The following is a 24,208-nucleotide window of genomic DNA, read 5'->3' as shown; positions in this document are numbered from 1 at the left end:
AGGGTGAGTAATAATTGAGCACCAAAGCTATGCATGCTGACTTTCTCTCAGGGGTTACTAACATGGGGGATGATGAGAAATAGCAGATTGCAGGCTTTGTACATTTCATAATAACGAGAGATATGCCTGAATTTCAGCTCTGGCACTACAAAGTTATGGGTTGATGCTGGAGAAAGATTAGAGGTAATGAGCACAAGTTACACCTGGGGAGATTCCAGTTGGACACAAAGGGAAAATTTTTCACAATGAGAACCACCAGCCATTGTAATAATCTCCCCAGAGAAGTGGTGGACTCCCCAGCGTTGGAAACATTTAAGATATACTGGGCTGTCTAGTCTAGGTCATGTTTTGCTTAGAAAGGTTAGACCAGAGGATCCTTGAGGTCCCTTCTAACCTGGTGTTCTACGATTCTGTGAAATGCTCTGGGTAAACACACAGATAGATGCCCAAGATGCTGATGTTGGTGATTGGTGCTGCTGGGAAATCTTTCAGGCTATCACTGAGCATTTCTGGAGGGCATCCAGCAGCTCAGGAACTATTAGACCTCTGGAGAAAGGCTTCCTAAGACAGGAGGGCACACTGCTGCATGGGGCCAGAGCATTGCAGAGTCCCAGGGCAGTTTCTTTACTGAGCCTTGAGCTGTGGCTTTTCATGTAGCAGTTGCTGTGGGATGCTTTGAGGCCTTTTGAAAGGGAATGGTGCTTTTCTTGAACAGGCAATTGAGGTCTTTCAAAGGCTTCATTGCAGTGGGAGCAATGTGCTACAGAAAATGTACCTGTACAAAGCAGCTGAACCACACCAGCCATACTCTGTGAGGTTTAAACACCAAATAACCTAGAAGTAGTCTGTCATGATAAGCAGTTTCATGGTGTATCTTGCCATCTCTTTGTATTGGGCAGGTAGTGGGAGGGAAAAGAAAGATGAAGGATGGTGGCAGGCAGTTACTGATGGTGCAGTAGGGGCTACACTTGTTCAGTCTTTTTTTATCTGAAACCGTCAGTCCTTTCAGGTCATCCTTCCACTTGCTTTTCAGAGAATACTTCTGCGGTGCTAATCAATATCATGAACATTTGGAGTGCTCTTGACAGTATTGCATAGCTGAGCTTTGTTGTTGGAGTGCTTTGTTGCTGGGACAGCTTTCAAAATGAAATCTATGAGTTCAGAGGTTTCAAGACATTGTTAAGGCTGTCCAACATCTGCCACTTCCTCACTCCCACTGAAGATGCTTTCACTTGCTGTTGTTGGCATGGGCTAATATTTAAAAATACTGGTGCTGAACTTGTCCCATAAATACTTAAGTTTTCCTCAGCTCATTTGAGAACTGATAAACGTTTTTCTAAGAATTGGCATGTGAGATCTTATTCCAAATAAGAACACATTTAAATGTATGGGGTTGTTTTAGTACCCGTGATAAGCTGTTTAAAGGTGAGCTCCTCCATTTTGTGTAAAATTATCCTGAGCTTTCTTCAAAAATAACATGTGTGAATGTGATACTAAATTAAGATAGTAAAAGAACTACAAGGCATGAAGTTCATTGTAAGGTAACCACACCTATGAAAAGATTAATGTATCGATTTAATTTGCTTTATAACATCTGATGTTTTAGCAGTTTGCTTAACTGCAGTGTTCCCACTTTTAAGAGGCAATTTTGCAGAGGATCTTGCTGCATAATGATAAATTCATTGCTTTGGCTTACACCACTCTTTGGTGTGGGTCTTTGTGTGCATTACTATGAAATTAGGATTGAGTTTTTCTCATGCTTTGACACTGCTTGCAACTTTTTTGACCTTGTACTGTGTCTAAACACTACAGGGTGTAGATTCGAGGGGTAGTGGTTGTGTTGGACCCACAGGTCAGCTCTAGCTGCATTAGCTGCTGTTAGTAGTGTTCAGGAAATGTGATGCACTAAGATCATTGCTGTGGTGAAGTGCAAACAAGTAGATGCGTGTCCTGCTCCTTTTGGGGGTTGACGGGCAACTTGTGGGGTGTCAGCAGCTTTTCCAAATCACCTACTGATGTAGTATTCAGCTCACAGCTGAGAATTAATGAGGTGGTAGATAATACATAAGACAATCATGTTAGCTGGAAAGAAATACAGCAGCAAGTTGTGATATGACATAGCAGGAGTTTAAACTGGGCCAATTTTAAAATGCAAGAATTCAACAGTGAAAGAGACAGGAACTAAGAAGCAAAGCTGAAATAAGTGCAAAAAGAGAAATGACCTGTCAGTAGGGCAAAGAAGAAGTGAGGAGCTTGCTTACATTTCTTTCAGGTGTTATTTTTTTTTTACCACAGATATTAATGGTTTGTACAATCATAGATACTTTATAGTGCTGGAAATCATGACTCCAGTGCAATCTGTTATTGCATCAGTATATACAAGAACATTAATACATCATTAATAGAAATACCCTTTGAGGAGGAGAGAGACCTTGCTAACCCACAGAGAAGTTAAAGTTTCGTATATGTGTATATAATAAAACTATGCATAGACATGTTTAGATAAATATATATAAACCTATGTATGTTAGATACCTGAATAAATATATGGCTGCTCCACATGTAATATTAATCAGAACATAAATATGAATTAAAGCAGAGGCAGGGATGGAGCATATGACAAATCGGGAGTTTAAGATAGAACTGGGAATTCTCTCATCCTTCACTTCTGCCACCCTGATGACTGAAAGCTGCAGCATGCACTATTGCTGGTTTCTCAGTCTGTCTGTGCCTGAAATTTGGGATCCCCTCTCAGTATCATGACCAACAACTCCCCCATTTTGCTTGAGTCCCAGGCTGTTTCATGTTCCTTTTATCCTAGCTTGGCTGTGAAGCTTCTCTACAACACACCTGCCTTGCCTTACTGCATGTGGTAGTGGACCACATCGTTCTGTCTTCTGGAGAGTCCTTCACAGCAAAAGCACTGGTCCCACACAGGCTGGTTTCCAGTGCCCTCTTTGCACTAAAGTGTACAGTAAATATGGTCAGATAGAGGAATCACACCAATGAACTGTGTTACCGGTCTTTTCTTTATGGGTGTTGATCTTTTGTATATTCACTAAAGCAAAGCAAGAAAAGTTAATGACTAAATAATCATGAGAATTCCTCAAGTCATATAAACTATGACTGTTTAACACAGTTCCATATGCTCCCAAATCTATAATATAAAAATACTGCATCAGAAATTGTATATTTACAGGGGAGACCTAATCATTCTCTACAACTACCTGAAAGCTTTTATTGGGTATTAAAAAAATGGCTTCACTGAAAGAGTTGTCCAGCACTGGAAGAGCCTGCCCAGAAAAGTGGTGGAGTCACCATCCCTGGGGGTTCTTAAGAGACATGTAGACATAGCACTTAGAGATATGGTTTAGTGGCAGGCTTGTCAGTGCTCGGTTAACTGTTAGACTCCATGATCTTAAAGGTGTTTTCCAATCTAAATTGTTCTGTATGGTAGTTACAGTCTCATTTTTTTTCCTCCAAATATTTTGCTTTCATGCGTGATATTTTGGCTTGAGTTGCTTCCCATGAGAGCTTCTACACAGTTCTGGAAGGGGTAAAATCACAGTGCAATCCTTTGTGCTCACATAATGTGCGCACAGCCAGTGGAAAGGGTGGCAAATAGGTAGAGTATCACTCTGTTTCCATGTTATTGATCTTGGAAGATGTGTTTTTCCCACATTTAAGCAGCTGTATTTACTTCATGTGTATTCATAAAGTAACATCTGATGACTGCATGAGCGAACCCAGTTTTTCTGGGTATTTCCAGTGTATTTTGAACAATCAGTATGCATTGTAAATAGTGCAGGGGTGGTGGAGAGGGAGTCCTTGTGTTTGATAGCATGTGAGTAGCAGATGACTTATTTATTGCTTCTTCAGTGCATAGTGTATTTTTGAAGTAGAAAAAACCGCAACATGAATCACTGTCATAATTTCAGTAGAGGGACGTGAAAGGTTTTTATTTTTTGTGCACTTAGAAGCACTCGAAAGTGAACAGAATGTTAGGTTTGGGACGGAAATGCTACTAAAGGTGTGCTGCAAGGACAGAATGGGAATAGGTGTGTCATTCCCCTTTCCCTGTGGTAAGGCACTACAGAGCCCAAATCTCCAAGACATGGGATGCCCATCTCATGGGATGTGCTCCACTGATACTGAGCTCAGAAGGTGGTCCCTGAGTCAGTACTCTTGGACATAGTGGGGATGAAAGAGCTGATCTGCAGCAGAAAGCTGTATCTTTATTGCTGCGCTTGTTGAGCAGCCATTGGCAAACAGCCTGTTGGATCTGGAACAGGGAGGTTTTGGTATGTTGGATGTCTCCCAGCCATGTCCTTCTCATGCCAGTCTTGTGCTATCTCTCGCACCTCCCTGGCCATCTGTGTGCTGCATTCATTCCTCACCATGCAGAAAAACTGGCCAAGAGGTGGCACTGGGGCTTCTTATTGAGGTGGTTCTGCAAAGAGTTGTCATGAGCACTGGGTTTGGAGCATAGCCACGTGCAGCCAGGAGTGAAGTGGGGAGCACGATACAAATTAGTCACGTTTGGCTGGATTATGATTGTTTTCCATTGCACATCTTGTAAATGGCAGTGGGAATTACTTGAAGAGCATGAACAGTGATTATACACCCACCGTATGGTTGAATTATTACCAATCTTTGTTGTTTAACTTTTAAAGTTAATCAAATACTCATGAAAATTGCTTTGAGTGAGTTTAGTAAAAACTAATTAATGTCTTGCTTCCACCGGAAAACAAAAGCATTTTGGTAAGAGCATAACCTTACAATCCAGAGCAGTATCAGCCTCACACCAGTCAATTTTCAGTCTCTGTCTCCTCCTTGCCTCCTTATTTCATCTTCATTGTCTTTAGTGGCTAAGCTGGACATGGCAGGTTCCCCATGGAGTGTTGCTGTTTGTTCGGAAATGCTGAAATAGGACCCAGGACAACAGCACGTGTTTAAGTGTGTAAATAGAGCACTTTCCATATTGGTGAGAAATGAATTGGCAGCTTTCTGGCATCTAGTGCGTAACACTTGTGTCAGCAAGGTAAGGAGTCGGTTATGTTACACGTGCACTCATTGATTAACAAGCTCTTGTCTGTGCACAGTTTGCTGACTCCAGAGCAGTTGCTTCTTAAAAATTTGGTCCTTAATAGAATAGAGTAGGCTGTGTCAGTTGGAAGGGACCTACAACAGTAACCTAGCTCAACTGCCTGACCACTTTGGGACTGACCAAGCTAAAGCATGTTGTTAAGGGCATTGTCCAAATGCTTCTTGAACACTGACAGGCTTGGGGCATTGACCACCTCTCCAGGAAGCCTGTTCCAGGGTTTGGCCACCCTCCTGATGAACACACACCTCCTCATAGAACCATAGAATCCTGGAATGGTTTGTGTTGGAAGGGACCTTAAAGCTTATCTGCTTTCCAACTCAAAAGTCATGTGCAACCTGGCCTTGAACATTTCCAGGAATGGGACACTCACAGCTTCTCTGAGCAACCTGTGCCAGTGTCTCACCACTCTCACAGTGAAGAACTTCTTTATATCTAATCTTCCCTGTAACTAATTGTGTCCACTCTGAACCTCCCCTGGCACAGCTTTGAGCCTTCCCAGGCATCCTGTCCCTAGGTCTCAGAGACAAGAGATTGATACCTTCTTCTCCATGTTTACCCCTCAAGAAGCTGCAGAGAGCAACGAGGTTGCCCTTCAGTCACCTTTCCTCTGAACTAGACAATCCCAAATCCTCAGAGAATATGTCTTCCAGCCCTGTCACCAGCTTTGTTGCCCTCCTTTAGACACAGTCAAAGACCTTCATATCCTTAAACTGCACACAGTGCTCTTAGTGAGGCTGCATCAGTGCTGCATACAGCCAGATCATTACCTCTTTTGACCAGCTGGTTATGCTGTTTCATGCACTCAAGGATGCTGATCATGGATTTTTATGACCACATTTATGATAATTTGTCTGTGTGCTGTAAAACATAGGACATGCAGCATGTCTTCTTCTTGGGTGTTCTCAGCTCATCTAGCCCTTCTCTGGGTACTGTAAGATATACTGAAAAATAATGAGAATGGTAGTTAAAGTACTGAAGATCCTGGCAAATATGACATGATTATAAACATTCTTGTTCTTAATATTCTGTTTGCTCTGCAAAATTAGTGTTATACTACAGACAAGGAAATATCTTTTCCTTCTTGTCTCATTTTACTACTGAAATGCTTTTCAGAATATTTTTAAACATAATGATATGTAGTAGTTATTTTCCAATTTCCAAGATTGTATCTGTTTTAAATGTAATTAAAATGACTGTTGTGAAATACAGGACAGGCAGAATTTATTCCAGTTTGGTGTATAGTTTGAAGTATGATGTTAAACTCTGGAAAACAACTCTGAACATAAGCAGTGCTGATCTTTGCACTACACCCTTTCTGGTTTTAGTCTTTGATATCTGACTTTCAGATTCCAGGGCTGACATGAGACTCCTTGCTTACAGGCAAGGAGAACCTTTACTGTGCCTTGGAAACAAGTACATTCAAAATGTCTTTTTTTTTTTTTTTGAACATCCCATCTTGCTGGGCTCACACCCCTTTAGACACTTCTGGATAAAGAGAGGGTATTGTCAATGCTGATAATCAGTAAAGGACTTTTATTTGTTTGTCTGAACTCTAAATTGTAATTGATGGATAGTTGTATCATTAATTAGATTGCAGAAATTGGGAAGGTGGGATGATTTCTGAAACAAACTTCAGTGGTCATTATCAAAATGATGTCAAGACTGGTGTGTGTCTCTGTGTTTTGTACAGCAGGGACCAAAACTAAACACAGTATTCCATGCTGATGAATAACTCACCTATTTAGAAGTTTTTAGGGAGGCTTCCAATTTGTGGTGTTACAAAGAAGATGCACTAAAAAAACTGCATATTTTCTTCTCCATTTACATGCAGTTTAACTTACTGGTACGTGTGCTGCTGCTGAAGAAAGTACGTCCATGCTTGCCTGTCCTTTCCTGAACCCAGATCACAGTGGGAACAGTACAGCCAGAAAATCATACTACAGCAAAATACATATATATATGAAAGTGCAAATTATTTCAAGTTACAACAGTTCAGAATCCGTATTAGGTGTATTTAAGTGTTGTGACTTGACCTGTGGCAGCAAGTTAATTTAGGCTTTGGTTCTGAAATGTGTCCAAGGTATGGAAAAAACATGCAGAATTTTGGGTTGTCTCTTGTAGTATGCAAATAGCTTTAATTTGTTTGCACAAAATCAGCAGTGTTTGGTATCTGTTGCTTTTTGCCTTAATTTCTCAATTTTCCAAATGGGATTATAGATCTCTCAATCTTCCATTCAACCGGCATATAGAATACTGTCGAAAATAGTAATTTTTCTTCTTCTGTTTAAGAAACCACTAAAAATGAGAAAGTCTCGGGCCTGTGTACTTCAAACCATAGAATTTGGGATTTCTCACAAGAAAAGGCTTGTTTAACCTCATGTAATATTAATTGTCCCATGTCCTGAGTTTTCTGTTTGTGATGTCAGGACGTGTTGGTCCAAAGGCTGCTGAAAGCTGATTTCTTGGCATACCAAGTAGGAGCGAAGAGACTGTGAGCCCGAGGCAGCTGGGAATGCAGCAGTGCGACCTTCCTCTGGGTGCTCTGCTGTGTTTTCTTAGTAAGGAAACAGAATTTCAAATCCCCTGAGCCTTCGGGCTGCAGGCTGGGAGCTTGAAGAGATCAGTAAGTGGTTTGAAATGTATCCTGCTTACAGGCTTGGAGCCCCTTTTCTAGGCTGTCCTATTGGTAGAGCTCTTTGGGGATTTTCTTAAAGATTAATCTTCTTTTTCTTCTGTTTTGTTTTTTTTTTCTGGCAGGTGCAAGACTAAAGTCTATCCCGATGAACTTCCCAACACAAGTGTGGTTATTGTGTTTCACAATGAAGCCTGGAGCACTCTGCTTCGGACTGTATACAGTGTGATAAACCGCTCACCGCACCACCTGCTTTCAGAAATCATCCTGGTCGATGATGCCAGCGAGAGAGGTAGGCTCAGGATGAGAGGAGTCCTGTTACTTGTGTTATTTCAGTGCCACTGCAGACTTCACCTGCGGAAAGAGTGGTGAAGTCTGACTTCCTTTTGTCATGTTGAACTGGACCTGTGCCCCTCGCCAAGCATCTATGGTTGAATTTTAAACCCAGGGTTTAAAAAGAAAACTGTCTACATGTGAAATAGCTATTACCTGGGAAAGTGATCACATTGTGTTCTATAAATGGAATCAATGGAATGATAAATTTTCCTGGAGTAGCCAAATTAATATCATGGCAAATACAACATCTAGGTGCAATGGATCAAGGAACAGAAGGTGCAAGCTAAGCCAGCCTTTATTTCTGTAGCATTAACTTAACTGTAATTACTGTCCTGGATTTTCCTGCTTCAGGAAAAAAGTCAGCTTAATGTTTCTCTGGGTATGGGAGAGGACTTGAGGCCAAGTAACTACAGTTTTTCCCTAAAAGCAAAATATTGGATTCTTAAAGGACTGAAATGGTGAAATTCATCAAAAATAGACATGTTTGTATTAACCATAAGCAAAACAGTGTAAACATTTTGCACTCCCTGTTGACTGCTGGTTTATTTGAAGGAAACTGATCACAACTCTTTAAAATTTCTGTGATGCTTGGGCAGAGATGTTCGGGCAGAGATGCTCGGGCAGATGTGTCTGTGTGCGTGGGCTGTTTTCCATGTGGCTGCCTGGAATAGGGTGTTGGTGCAAACCCTCATAGCTCAGCTGTGACTTCAGAACAACTCTAAATATGTCAAAACACATTTCCTGTCTGAGGGCAGTGTTTGTGCATGGCCGTCCTTGGAGGGCTGAGCATGACACATAAACGCAGCAGTTATATTTTGAGTCCTTGGTACTTGCTGAACCTTACTAAAAATAATACTTTTCTTCTGGTGGTTTTTTTTTCTTTGTTTTTTGTGGGTTTTTTTTGTTTTATTTTTGTTTTCTTTTTTTCCAATTATCTCTGGCAGAGTTTCTGAAAGCCTCATTAGAGAATTACGTGAAAAATCTGGAAGTCTCCATAAAAATCATTCGGATGGAGCAGAGGTCAGGACTGATCCGTGCGCGGCTCCGTGGGGCGGCAGCCTCCAAAGGGCAGGTGATAACATTCCTGGACGCACATTGTGAGTGCACCCTGGGCTGGCTCGAGCCACTGTTGGCCAGGATAAAGGAAGACAGGTAAGGGCAGCTCTCCCCCTCCAGGTGCAGGGATCTGCCTCCTGCCTCCAGGCCAGTCCTTGGTTCCTCTGTTCTGCTAAAAAATAGAAATTAAACAAATAATTGATCTGAAAATAAAGATAATTTCTTTTTATTCTTTTTTAATTTATATGGCAGGTAGAGGGGTTTCTACTATTTGTGTCAAAATCTAATTTCTAAATAGAGAGGTGAAAAACTTTCGATTCTTACAGCAGGATTTATGTTGCTGGCAGTAAGAATAATAATGCCAGTGATGACAGCAACCTGTGCCATTTACTTTCACAAGGTCTGCATGTCCCTCATCCTGATGGCCACCTTTCTCCATTCTTTTTACCAGGCATAATGTTTTGTCTGTGTGACCGTCAATACTCAGAATTTTTTATTCTTCCTTACTACCATGAAAACCTGTTTTGTTTAAAAAAGCCCATTTTTTTCCTTACAGGAAAACTGTTGTCTGCCCAATCATTGATGTGATCAGTGATGACACTTTTGAATACATGGCTGGATCTGATATGACTTATGGAGGGTTTAACTGGAAACTGAACTTTCGCTGGTATCCAGTTCCACAAAGGGAGATGGACAGGAGGAAAGGAGACAGGACCTTGCCTGTAAGGTGAGTGAATCAAGAGAGCTACTTTACTGTGTACTTGTTTATGTAGATGATAATGCTATATATCTCAGGTTTTGCTGCAGTATCAGAGAACATGTGTCAGATAATAGCACGTTGTTCAGGATAGTGAAGACCAAAATCTGGCCTGTCCTTAATGCTGCAATGTAGGTATCAGAGCTGAGAAAACTCCTTTATATCTTTTTTTCACCATACAGTAATTGAAAATATTACCTGATTTTTAAGTTCCTTCCCTGTTTTCTGCAAATAGCCTGTTGACCTTATGTTTACAGATGTTACTGTCTTTTCATAATTTAAGGCAAATACCAGAACATATTTCTGAGATTTAAATTGCTGAACACTGACTCCAAGTATTCGGTTATGATGATTTGCACTTAAAATGTATGCTTTTATTGCCTAGAAAAGAAAATTGATGACTGTGCACACTGAGTCAAAATGATCTAAGAGTACGTCCTGAATTCCTGTGATCATTCCTGACCTCTTTCATTTAATTGCTTAAACCACAGACTGTAACAAAACCTCTATAAAAATTCTAAATGAAGCTGAAACAGAACAAATTGCATAAATTACTTGCAGTGGGTTATTTGCTCAGCTCTAATAGCTTCTGCGGTCTTCATGAAAAGTTGTTTTTTAAAAAAATATGAAATGTACGCAATGGTTTCAGTCCTGAGTGAGAGACATGATGAAGTGGACAGAATTCCAGTCCTGCAAACCCCCAGTTGTGCACAGCAGGCAGATAAAAGGGAGATCTCAGGGAACAACAGTCACAGCACAGGTTTGTGACACACTTCCAGGTAAGGCAGTGGGTGGGTCAAGAAAATCCTCTCAGAATTGCTTATGCCAGAAAATGGGCAAAATCTTTAATTGCTTGTCATTCAAAGCCTGGAGTAAGAGAATCGTGGAATCACAGAATGGTTTGGGTTGGAAGGGACCTGAAAGATCACTTAGTTCTAACCCTCTGCCATGGGCAGGGACACCTTCCACTGGACCAGGTTGCTCCAAGCTCCATCCTTAAACACTGCAAGGGACTGGGCAGCCACAGCTTCTTGGGCAACCTGTGCCAGGGCCTCACCACCCTCACAGGGAAGAGTTTTTCCTTAATATCTAATCTGAATCCACCATCACTCGGTTTAAAGCCATTCCCCATGTCCTGTTCCTACAGGCCATTGTAAAAAGTCCCTGGAAAGGACCAATTTTTTTAATTTTATTTTTAGGTAGTGATCTTGGGAAACATGAGCAGGGTCCCAAGCAGCAGACCCTGTTGTTAGCAGAGGGGTGATGAAGCTATTTTTGAGTTGAGAGAATTGTTTTTCTCATGATCTAGAATGTTATCACTCAGCTGTGAAGTCTGCCAGCAGCTATTTCATTAGAGCTCAGGTGTGTGTTAAAATTGGTAGAGTTAATTGCCTTAACGAGTTGCAGAGCCTCATGCAGTGCTCCTGCTGTGCCACTCACTGGGCTGTTTATCCTGACTCTCCTGTGAAAAAAATTTACCGACACGGAGTTCTCAAAGAAATGCATATCCCACCTCTTATTCCCCTACCTTGAAATGGAATAGTACTTCAGGTTAATCCAGAATCAGACATGTGACTGACTCCTAAAATTATTAAAACAAAAACCAGCACTTCCCTCCCCCCCCCCCCCAGTGTTTTTTTGTCCTTCCAGCAGCTTTCAGCTGATGATCACCTGGGCTTCTGGGGATTCTCCTGGTGAGATGAGTGTTAGTGAGCAGGGGGTGGGTGAAGAAGACAGAGGTTAATGCCAAGTGCCATGGGTCCCAGAAATATCTCTTAGACAAGTGTTTTAGAGTGAAGAGCTGAGCTCTGGTGTGTAATTGTGCTGGCTTCAGACCAAAGTGTCAGCTCTTAGACATAGAGATGCTCTCTCTGACCACATAGTAAAGGCATGCAGCCTCTTCAGTGTCAGGAGAAGGTGCTCCCTGTTTCATTTTCCCTTTTACCTAATGGGAAGAGAATCAGCAAAGCAAATGATCCGTGGAGCTGCTCAGGGATAACAGCCTTCCTGTAGGAAACAGCATTTAATAAGTCATAAGCTGTGTTCAGCACCAGCTGGTATTTCCAAATGCTTATCAAGCGCAGTCCAAGAGTCTGCTGCACTACATTAGTCCTGAGGTGTCACAAATTCTACAAGTGTATTTCAGCTAAGTTGAGAATGGCTTTGGCAGTTGTTGCCACCTGAACATTCAAAAAATGGGGGAATAAAAATAAACAAAAGTCTAACCTATACCAAAAATGTAGAAACAAATTGGTCAGTTCATGTTTTTTATTCCATATTGCTTTCCCCATTCTTAAACACTGTTTCAGTCTCATGTGGGTTGAATGTGTCTTTATTCATATTTTTTCTTTGTAATCATCAATGGAATAGGCATGGAATACAGACATCATTGGGTTACCTGTTTGTGTGCATGCAATATCACAGCTGCCCTCAAATTCTTTTTTCTGAAATTTCTAATATTTTTTTCTAAAAGCCTTCTAAATTCTTCTTTTCATTGTATTAAAAATCCACATAACTGACAAAAGTTTTACTCTCTCTTCCATAACAACATTGATAAATTCCTACCTTTGCTTTTTAGATTTAAATCTCATAATGCATGTGATTTCAAACTATGAATTATTTTATATGCAGTTTATTATCTATGTATATAATTTGTGTTATGGTATAAGTATTTTTGTGGAAAAGGTCAGGATATCTAACTGGTAAGAGATTGCTAGTCAATAAGCAGAGTCCAGGTAGTGCATAGCTGTGGCCAGTAACCCCAGTGAAGTTGAAGGTCGAAGGGACTGTACTCTGGGAATAGGGTGCCTGATTCTTTCTGGTTCATAGACATGAAACGTTGCTTGCGTGTTTACACAGGGAACAGGAAATGCTAAATTCCTGAGTTATTTGAGTCAAATATCTGCCTTTCTTGGAATCTCTAGATTTAGTGGGAAAAGGTTAATTAATTCAGTGACTCTGATATGAAAACCCCACAACTAATTGTCATGCAGTACAGCTGTGAAGGAGCTTTCTTCTTCCATTAGAAAAGTTAGGTTGTATATTTTTAGCAAACAGAATGGCAGGGACTCGTGGGTACATTGCACGCTAAAGAGTGATGTCTTGCCCCCGCCAGATCGGCTTCTTATCCAAGAGCCATACATGTGTGCTATTCCTGCTCTTCACACACTTGTCCTTGCCGCTTTTGCTCCTTTCCCTCTTCTGTTTCTTAAACCCTAGTCTAAGATCCCTTCTCATGTTCTTTTTTTCTAGTTCTTCTCTTATCTGGCTTTTTCTCAGGTCAGCTAACACCCTGGTGGCATAACCTTTCCCAGAATATTCTAAAATGGTGACTACTAACTGAGGTTTTGTGAAGGTAGTGAAAGCATTTCCGGGTTGCAATCACTCTCTATTTAAAGGCAGTAGGGAAGGGTGGGCAGTGCTCACAGTGGAAGCTCTCCTGGGCACTGGGTTGTGCTGTGTCTCCTCCCTGACCCCCTCTCAGTGCTCCACATCTTGGGACAGGAGATGGTAGAAGTCTGTGGCATTTCTTGGGGGCTTTCAAAAAGGTACTTACAGTTCTTTTACGTGTACATGATCAAAAGCAGAAGTAACATCAGGGAGCTTTCAGTGCATGAGGTGTCTTTCCTAGGACTGACACTGTAAATTGACAACAGGGAGGGGACATTTAGAAGAAAACCTGAAGAAAAGGTTGTTCCTGAAGACAGAGGTGTTCAAGACAAATGCTTCATTCTTTGAGGTTTGCTAGAATCAGTGGACATTTTTTTTTTCAGGTGTATTTGCAAAATCAGAGAGGAACTGTGGCTTGGAGAGCCATGGGGATTGCAGGGGCTTCCAGGTGTTGCTGTAGGGGGAAGTTTCCTACTCTGAGGGTACAACATGCCCCAAGGACTCATGTCCATCGATATAGTTGTATTTTCTTTTGTTTCAGTAGTCAAGACTATTCATTGATGTTCGGATGCACCTCGGAATTTTACCTTGTTTCCATACAGAGTAACTGCTGTGACTTCCACTGTCACTGGAGTCACCTCTGGCTTTGTAAACTTTACAATGAAAATGTGTTATTTTTAAGTGCAAAGCCTATTTCTGTTCCCAGGGGGCTCTCTGGGAGCAAAACGTGGATGTTTGCCCTGTGCAGAGGTGCAGCTTAAAGCTAAATCTTCCTGTGGATGGTGTGGTGGATGCAGGTGGATCTGGGAATTCCAGAAACAGGTAGCTCGGGGCAGCACAGTTCTTTCTAAGGTGAGGCCTGGTTCAGTGGTCAGTGTTCATGGATAATGCCAGCTAAAGGCAGTGGTCTTGCTAAATCTTTAATTCTTCTTTTTTTCCACTTGTACAACATTTGTACTTTGCAGAACATGCTTTGGCTTTAAGTGAACTCATTTCTCCTCCTGTGGTTTTGCCTGTGGCAATAGAAAACTTGCCTGCACTATAAGATTAGTTTACAAACATCTTGTCTTCTTACATCTACAGTATTAAAAACATTAAGTATTTCTGTGCTGGACATTTGCAGTCTCTGCACAGCACATTTCTCTGGGTATTTGCATTCTTGTCCTTAGTTTTTTTAAGCTGAAGACACTCCAGGCTAGTATAAATACTAAAAAAAAAAATTGTTTTTTCCAGAAAATATTTTCTCGAGTATAAATTATTTACTGAGAGGAAAAATACAAGATAAAATATTCAGAGCATATTGTATTTATCCTCTTATTATTAAGGCTGATTAAACCTAGAGTTGATTACACTTAATACTGCCTGGATGATGTACAGCAGTATTTGAAACCAGTGTAAAAACCTTATTCTGAGGTATGTAGATATCAGTCTTGGTCATTAGTGGTGTTGCTCTTATGACTGCTGGACCCTGTTGAGCAGGTGCCAGGATGGGGAGCTTGGAGGATGCAGGATGAAGTGGTGGTATACAGCCTTAGGGAGCTCACAGGCTGGGGAGACCTGGCCTGAACATACCCTTGGGAGCTGCTCCACACCGGCCTCTCCTCGTTTTCCCTGACCAGCACAGCATGCTGGGCTGCATTTGGGATTGGAGGGATGCAGCAGACCGGGGATTACTGCCATGCTTCATGTTCTGCAGCCCCTCTTAGGAGAGTCAGAGGTGCAGGCACATGACCAGGAGTCTTGCCTGCTGCTAATAATTGTAGAAATGAGAAACAGACAGTATCTCCAAAATAAAATTGAAAGTTGGTTTGAATGTTGATTAGAGTTAATCATAACGCATTACTGTAGTTATTATTATAACTTGACATAGGCAAAATATAGCTAGTAGGCACAAAGCTGAGAAAAAACCTGTAGGAACCATTACTCTGTCTAATACTACTATTTCAGCTGTTTTTACAGTGAAAGCTCTGCAGATCTGTTTATGCAACATTAAATTTACATAACAGAGAAAAGTCCTGCCTGCTGTGTTTCAGTTGTCTGAGAATCTGTGGTGTACATTGGTGCATAGTTACTTAGGTTTTACAGCATTAAACACCGCACTTCCAATTTCAGTTAGTGAGTTATTAGGGAAACACTGGTTTTCATGAACAGTTGCTAATGACAATTCGGAAGAATCCAGATCTGTGTGTAAAATTCAGTTGCATCCTTCAAAAATTGATTATACCTGAATCTTTGTGAAAATGGAAAATTTTGTATCATTGAATCACAGACTGTCTTCCTTCAGGGGAAAAAATGAAAGGATAACGAAGGAGAGGAGGCAGAGTATCATAGAATCATCATGGAGTCACATAATAGTTTGGGTTGGAAGCAACCTTAAAGTTCACACAGTTCCAATCCCTGCCATGGGCAAGGACACCTTCCACTAGACCAGGCTGCACAAAGCCCCATCCAGCCTGGCTTTGAACACTGCCAGCTATGGGGCAGCCACAGTTTCTCTGAGCAACCTGTGCCAGTGCCTCACCCCCCTCACAGTGAAGAACTTCTTCCTAGTATCTAATCCAAATCTCCCCTCTGTCAGGTTAAAGCCATTCCCTGTTGTCCTGTCCTTACTTACCCTTGTAAAAAGTGCCCCTGCAGCTTGCTTGTTGGCCCCTTCAAATACAGGAAGCTGCTCTAAGGTCTCCCCAGAGCCGTCTTCTTCTCCAGGCTGAAAAAGCCCAGCTCTCTCAGCCTCTCTTCATAGGAGAGGTGCTCCAGCCCTCAGAGCATCTCTGTGGCCTCCTGTGGACTTGCTCCAGTAGCTCCACATCCTTCATGTTGGGGGTCCAAGAGCTGGGCATGGCAATGCAGTTGTGGTCTCACCAGAGCAGAGGGGGAGAATCCCTTCCTTGACCTGCTGGTCATGATGCTGGTGATCCGGTCTTGGGTGATGTTTCTGTTGCAAACAGAGAAGTGGGGATGATTTTGTTAATTTGAAACCAGTGACACTCCTTACTTCAGTAAGGTTAGTGCGGACTGGAAATCAGTGCAGGCAGGAGGTGAGGTTAGTTTGTGCAGTGCTGGGCACCGGCTCATTCAGAATGTTTGTGAACTATTGAGAGTCCTAAGGGATCTTGGCCAGTTTTGAGGAAGTGATTAAACCACATACTGCCACAGCTTTTGGTGTCAGTGTGGATAGTTTTGCATAGACCTATAGAGTTTCTGGATGATCAATAATAGAAATTTATTTTAAATATAATATTTCTGCATTGATATTCATCTGGCACAAAACCATTTCAATTAAGAAAGATTTCAAGAGTCAGCTTTCTTTTCTGTTTCCTGTACAAGGTGGTATTTAACCATCATGATCCCAGTCAGGTAGAGGGTCACACCAGCTGGCCATTCCCATCTGCTCAGTTTGCTCGCATGCTTCCAGCATAGCTTCAGGGACATCCACATTACCTGTGGTAGAAACCCAGCAAGGCTGAGGGCAGTAAAGTGGCTTTGAAACCAGGGAAGGTTTAGCCCTGTCCAAATGACAGTTAATTAACTGAGCATTTCCAGTGCTGAGAGCACAGGGAGAAAAATAGAAATGAAGTGTTGGCAAACTCAGGGTCCTGTATTATTTCATTGCTAAGTCATGTGTTTTTTTTTTCTGGGAGCAATGATAGCTCTTGCAGAAGAGGAAATAATTGCACAGCTGGCAAATTACCTGGATTTGCTGAGTTCAAGAGTAAGTGAGCACTAATTACTACCACATTGGGAAAAGGTTTGTGCAGCACAGCACTATCCCCCCCAACCCTGAGTGATTGCTCTCTGTGACTAAGGTCTTGGGGACCTTACAACACCCACACTAACCCAAGACTTGAACTCTATGGTTGTGTGTGCTAATAGGGGAGTACTTGACCTAATTCCTCTTGCATATAGGACATATGAAACCTACCAAAAGAAGATCTGGGAACTTCCCAAGTCATTCAGGTTCTACCATGGGTAGGAATGCACATGGAGACTCTTAGCTTTTTCCTGCACTGCACATTAAAAGTTTTGTTCCTGTTTACTTGCTTTTTTGGAAAAATTGTAGCAGTTTTTTTTTATATCACTGTTTGCATGAGACTGTCTTCAAATGCAGGACCTCCTGCAGAAGCTGAGCTTTAGACAGGCAGAAGTGCTGATGCTGGAGATGCTGCACTTGTGCAGATTCAGGTGCCTAATCTGATCACAGAATAGCAGATATTCCTAGCAGTCTTTGAAAGCAGTTTACTAAATATCTGAATGAATGAGTTGATTTTTGTGACTGAATCTTTGAGATACAGACAGTAGTTACTGCAGGTTGATGGGCAGTTGTATGCATTGAGCTAGGATTATATTATGCATTCTCAGAATTCAATCTTATCCACTTTCATAAAATCACAAAATTATTTGTATTGGAAGGGACCTTAATGATCACCCAATTCCAGCCCCCTGCCAAACGCAGGGACATCTTCCTAGACACTAGACCAGGCTGCTCAAAGCCCTGTCCAACCTGGCCTTGAACACTGCCAGGGATGGGGCAACCACAGCATCTCTGGGCAGCCTGTGTCAGTGCCTCATCACCCTCACAGGGAAGAACTTCTTCCTAATATCTAATCTAAATCTCCTCTCTGACAGTTTAAAGCCATTTCCCCTTGTCCTATCCCTGACTACCCTTGTAAAAAGTCCCTCTTCAGCTCTCTTCTTGATGCCTTTAGGTACTGGCAGCTCTTCTAAAGTCTCCCCAGAGCCCTCTCCAGGCTGAAAAAGGCCAGCTCCCTCAGCCTGTCTCCATAGGAGAGGTGCCTCCAGCCTTTGGGGCATCTCTGTGGCTTCCTCTGGACTTGCTCCCACAGGTCTGTGCCCTTCTTATGTTGGGGGCCTCAGAGCTAGACCCAGAATTGCCGGTGTGGTCTCACAAAGAGTGGAGCAGAGGGAGAGAATCACCTCTCTCGACCTGCTGGCCATGCTGCTGGTGATGCAGCCCAGGACATGATTGGCTTTCTGGGCTGCAAGGTCACACATAGCCAGATCACAATGAGCTTCTCATTGACCAACACCCAAGACTTTCTCCTCAGGGCTTCACTCAATCCAGTCCCCACCCAGTTTGTGCTTGGGATTGCCCATACCCAGGTGTAGGACCTTGCATTTGAACTTGTTGAACCTGATGATTTATGCAGTTGGTTTTGCAGCTGGTTTTGAAGTTGAGGACAGAAACATGTCTGTTGATCCATATCTAAGCTAACATGCCCTGAGGTCCCCACCAGCAAAGCATGTAGGGATGCTGAGACCTTGGCAGACTCCTTCCATCAAAGTCCATCTGTCGCATGTGGTGGGTGCTGTCACCTCACACCCCTCTTGACATCTGGACGGGTGGACAGGACTGTAGCACAGCTCTTGTGGCAATGGCTGCAGGGACACATTTGGGCTGAAAAGCCTGTGCCTGGGGAAACACCTTTAGCTGAGCTAAAGTGTTTATGGACCATGCATCCCATGAGGTTCATTGAGCTGTGGTTTGTTGGGTATGCATTAGTTATGAATTGGTGCAGCATCTCAGAGTGATGTTCCTGCGAACTGGGGTGAGCAGTTTTCATATCATGTAGACATCAGATGCTGAAAAAAATAGAGCAGGTATTTATGGGGAAAGAGGACATCTTTACACAAAGAGAAATTGCACTCTGACTGGATTTGCCTGTTGTAAGGATTTATAATCCTGTTAAGAGAGATTATGCCTGGTAATTTTATGCACATTTAGTTACTCTCTATGGCAAACCTGAGGCATTAAACTCTCTTCACTAAGCATTTCAGACTGGATTTGAACTGCTGTTCTGGATGCAGAAGGCAAAAATTCCATCCCCTTTACCATTACAATGCTCCTGAAATTATCTATGGAAATGTGATTTTGCGGGTAGGAAGCAATCCTGCAGGTCTCACCCAGGCAGCGCTCTCATCAGCTTTGGGGGACTTCTGCTTGAAAGTCAAGCACAGGGAGTATACAGTCAAAACTATACTATTATTGTTAGTAGTTTATATTTAAGCTGCTGTGCATAGAATATATTTATAGTGAAAATGTCTGAGGTAGTGAAATGTACTGTAGTGTCACTTAATAAATTCCACAGTGTCTTTCAAAAGGTATTTTTTCTTTTCTTTTCTTTTTCCCTTTTTTCTTTCTGTTTGTTTTCAACTAGGACCCCTACTATGGCTGGTGGCCTATTTTCTATTGACAGAAACTACTTTGAAGAGATAGGAACTTACGATGCAGGAATGGATATCTGGGGTGGCGAGAATCTTGAAATGTCTTTTAGGGTAATTGCCGTTTTCCTTCATTTTCTGTCAACAAACACAGTTGTGCTGTAACGGTTCCTGTGGCGCGGACAGGGCACTTATGCTTTAGCTGTCTTGCAAGTCATGGGTTAATTTAAGTTCTCAAGATATTTGGGAATGCCTCATTATGGTGTTTTGGTCCTTTTTACTGCATGAAACATTGCTTTTGAAATATTTCTACAGTTTCAAAATAATACATGTTTTAGTAATACTTTTGTTTATAAAAGAAATGAGGCTTTCTGTGAGCAAATACTAAATGACATAACAAGATAGAAATCTGTATAGTGTAAAAAAGTCAAATATATGTTTTAATAGAAGGTTTTGACAGTGTATGTTGTCATGAACTTGCAAGTTCTGGCTGGGATTTTTATTCTGTGCAAGAGCTGAACTCACAGAGAGATGTCACATACTGCAGAAAAGTGACTATTTCTGCTGATGATAGGTGTTTTGTCCATTACAAGAATAAAGTCACTTTGAGTGAAATGCATTTAGTAATTGTCCTCTAGACAGGAAGCAGGTGGAGCAGGTATTTCTAGAGAAGATCAACTGGGAATATGAAAACATTTTCAGGCTATTTTCTATAAAACATAATGTTTTCCGTTCCAGTAAAATAGAAGGGTAGAGTTACTTCTGAGCATTAATGTTATAACTCAGCAGATTTGAACTTTTTTTGATGTATAGACCCCTAAAAATTTTCCTTGGATGTACATAGGTCCCTATATAGGAGATTATTTTAAATTCAGCCTGTTAGTAGGCTTGTTTTTCATGTCCACAGAAGTGATCCCTGGAGCAGAGGGTAGCTAGTGATGCTTTAAAATGTTGAATATGTGCCTTTCTTAGACAAAATCTTTATATTACTACTGCTTGTTTTTCACCAAATATTAGGATATGTGATTTCTGTAAAGTTAATTTCACCTGTTTCATTGAAACTTTGGGAATTGCTGATGCAATTAAATCCTGACAGAGAGAACTTTGAAGGAATGTGTTATTGTTGGTGTTAGTTATCACTTACAGAAAACCTTTTGCAGCATCAGTTTGGGGTCTTTACTGTGGAAAGGTCCCATTCACGTTAGTGTAGTCTGAAATATTTAGCTTTCCTTTTGGAAGAACAGAGGGCTTTCATCATAAAAATTATAATCCCTGAAAAACCAGCTCTGATACAGAGGGACAAACAAGGCAATTTTAAGAGTCCCTATTATTGGAGAATACATGGACTCCTTTCGGCAGTGGCTACTTTTCTAACAAAGATACAAATATTGATAATTTTTCTGTCAGGCCTTGTAAGTGCATCAGAGTAAAATAATTTACAATTCCATGGCTCTTTTCTGCTCTCTCACATAATAGATTCGTTTTGGCAGAAAACATTTGATCTTCTGCTGAAAGCAGCATGTGAGCATGCATTCGGCTTCCAGCATATGGTGAAGAAATGTCATAAATAGGATATTCTTAATGCATACTCTTGCTCAAATAATACTAGTATATTTTGAAAGCCTTTCCTGAGAAGTTTAGCAATTTAATGGTGTTAGTCTGTCTTCATCTTGGGCTGTTCTGCTCTGGCTGTTGACAGCTGCATAAGAAACTCATTGGGGTTCCTGGCACAGGTCAGCCAGCTCCTGGTCAGGATGATTTGGGGTTTGCAGTCAAGCGCAGTGCAGGTTGAGCTGGTACCTCTGCCTTTGGTACAGTTTCTCCTTCCTCGGCATTTATGTAATTTATATTTTATATAAAATAACACTTGAAGGTCTGTTTTTCTTTTTTGTGTGTGTGTGTGTGTTTCTTTTTCTTTCCCTAAATAATCATTGCATGAGTCCTGTTTCAGTTGGACTTCAATTCTAATCAATGCTTATGTAAGCAAGTGATGGGCTTGACTTACATAAATCTGTGTGAGAATACTGTCGTGAGATCTTAATTTCAGGTTTAAATTAAAAATCTCAGTCACAAATATGTGCAAAGATGAAAATCAACAATAGCCATGGTCTCTGCAGAAAGTCCTAGTGATAAAAGCAGGGAAACAGCTATGCCATAATTATGTTATGTGCTAAGACTAAGGGGTAGGGGGAAGCAAGGAGAGGAAGCCCATGAATTTTGGGGCATCATATTAGAAAAAATTACCTTATGTCTTCAGAAGATTTTCCCACTTCAAGAAAAAACGAGCCTGGAACATGTGCATCAGACTAATGAAGACTGTAGAATCACAGAATGGTTTGGTTTGGAAGGGACCTTAAAGACTATCCAGTTCCAACCACCTGCCACAGACAGGGACACCTTCCACCAGACCAGGTTGCTCCAAGCCCCATCCAACCTGGCCTTGAACACTGTCAGGGATGGGGCAGCCACAGCTTCTCTGGGCAACCTGTGCCAGTGCCTCACCACCCTCACAGGGAAGAACCTCCTAGTATCTAATCCAAATCTCCCCTGTCAGTTTAAAGCCATTCCCTGTTGTCCTGTCCTTACTTACCCTTGTAAAAAGTGCCCCTGCAGCTTGCTTGTTGGACCCTTTAGGCACTGGAAGCTGCTCTAAGGTCTCCCCAGAGCCTTCTCTTCTCCAGGCTGAAAAAGCCCAGCTCTCTCAGCCTTTCTCCATAGGAGAGGTGCTTCAGACTTCGGGGCATCTCTGTGGCTTCCTCTGGACTTGCTCCAGCAGGTTCATGCCCTTCTTATGTTGAGGGCCCAAGAGCTGAACACAGCCCTCTGGGAAGTGGTTCACAAAAGTGGAGCAGAGGGGGAGAATCCCTTCCTTGACCTGCTGGCCATGCAGGTGGTGCAGCGCAGGATTTGGTTGGCTTTCTGGCCTGTAAGGACACAGCCAGATTCTGATGAGCTTTTCATCCACCAGCACCAAAGATCTCCTCAGGGCTGTTCTCTGTCCTGTCTCTGCTCTCTTTGTGCTTGGGATTGCTCAGACCCAGGTACAGGATATTATGCTTGGCCTTGTTGAACTTCATGAGTCTCATAAGAGGACACGGTGTCAAGAGACAAATAAAATTATTACATGCTTCCAGTGCCTGGAAATTGCTATAGGAATGCCAGGCAGACTTGTGATGCTGTTACTTGGTTTTTAGAGCCTTCATCTATAAAGAAAACCAAACATATAGTCAAGTACATCAGGTATGACTGGATCGATAAAATGCCAAGGCCTCTGCAGTTAAAAAACAATCTGATGTAAAACAACTGCACAAAATTGCTAGCAAAGATTGCCAAGTGGCTGGGGAGGTTCCTCCAGCAGCTGCATTACAAGCCTGCAATTATCCAGCAGGTTTCCAGAATATCTCATTGCAGACAGTAAACCACTGATGCTAAATCCTGGTTTGGAACTATATTATAATAGATGTCAGCTATAAAGACATTCCTAGAGCTCTTACTGCGCTGGATGTTTTTATCATTGAATGGGAGCAGGTTAGTTTTGGTGCTGGTCTGGTATTTAGAAAACAAAACCAAAACCCCCTGTTTTGCTAATTCCTGCATCCTTGAAAAATCTACAAATTGCCTCCCTGAATATCTTCATGGCCTCCTCTGGGTTCGCTTCAACAGGTCCATGTCCTTTGTATTTTGGGTGCCCCAGAATTGGATGCAGTACTACAGGTGGGGTCTCATTTTTTGTAGGTGTTCAAGCTGCTTTCCTCTGTTCCCTACTGAATTTGCAACATTACGATACATCAAGAGAGCTATTGGAAAATATTTCATTAGCAACATTCATAATATAAGTTTTAATGTTTGGATGTACTTTATATGCAGTAGCAAACTGTAAAAATATAGCAAATGGAACTAGATGTAAAGTGATAAATCAGGCCACACAGACAGTGTTTGTGAAGTGTATTCTTTATATAATGCTGATTATATCTTTGAGCTGTGGTCACTGTTTTTTGGCTGATGTCCTGTTCATCCTGTGTTTCTCTTCATCTGCCCACCTTCCTCATCTTTGTTTTAAGAATTATGATATGGAAGTCCAAGTAATCTTGCTCTTCTCAGAGGTTGGATTACATGATTTTTAAAGTTCACTTCCAATCCAAACCATTCTATGATTCTAAGCTTTTCCCAATATGCACAAATGATTATTAATAGCAGTTTTTCAACCTGACTCTATGCAAGTCAGATGCAAAATTATAGGTGTAAGAGAGCATTTAAACATGTTTAAATAAACAGTTTTAGCAGAACTGTTGATTTGGATGACTGTGTAATTACAGTGCATAACTCCTGGTGAGGCTGAAAAGGTTGCATGTATGTGAGTAAGATTATTATCAGAAGTATACCATAACATTGAAATGTGGGTGAGTGAAATTTTGGGTATATGAATGCCTAATCACCTGGCAAACATATTGAGAAACTCTATCTCTCTGATTTTCAGTATTCCTTAGCTGTTTGACTGTATTTATTAATTTTAGGATCAGAGTTTGCTCACAAATTGTACTTAAAATATGTTTGTGCACTTACTTACACTTAAAGGATACATTTTCCTTTCTTCGTACTGCATTAATTTTTTGGTATGTCAGGATTCTCACTTTTTATAGGGAAAATATTAAAGATCACAGAATCCTAGATTGGTTTGGTTTGGAAGGGACCTTAAAGATCATCTAGTTCCAACCCCCCTGTAGCTGATTTCATTACAGAGATATTTGGT

At 41.5% G+C, this 24,208-nt stretch overlaps 1 protein-coding gene across 4 annotated transcripts in view; it reads left to right on the top strand.

The window, feature by feature from the left end:
- Nucleotides 1-24,208, top strand: part of GALNT13 (polypeptide N-acetylgalactosaminyltransferase 13) — a 126,140-nt gene that overhangs the window by 56,114 nt on the left and 45,818 nt on the right. For all 4 annotated transcript variants that reach the window (XM_031053290.2, XM_005153735.3, XM_031053289.2 and 1 more), the window contains 4 exons: nt 7,865-8,031; nt 9,020-9,227; nt 9,688-9,858; nt 19,455-19,572. In XM_031053290.2, the coding sequence (XP_030909150.1) occupies nt 7,865-8,031; nt 9,020-9,227; nt 9,688-9,858; nt 19,455-19,572 (664 nt within the window). The remainder of the gene's footprint in view (nt 1-7,864; nt 8,032-9,019; nt 9,228-9,687; nt 9,859-19,454; nt 19,573-24,208) is intronic.

Source organism: Melopsittacus undulatus, chromosome 4 (genome assembly GCF_012275295.1).
Source record: "Melopsittacus undulatus isolate bMelUnd1 chromosome 4, bMelUnd1.mat.Z, whole genome shotgun sequence".
Classification (NCBI taxonomy): domain Eukaryota; kingdom Metazoa; phylum Chordata; class Aves; order Psittaciformes; family Psittaculidae; genus Melopsittacus; species Melopsittacus undulatus.
The sequence above is the reverse complement of the archived record's forward strand: the minus strand, read 5'-3'. Positions and strand labels throughout refer to the sequence as shown.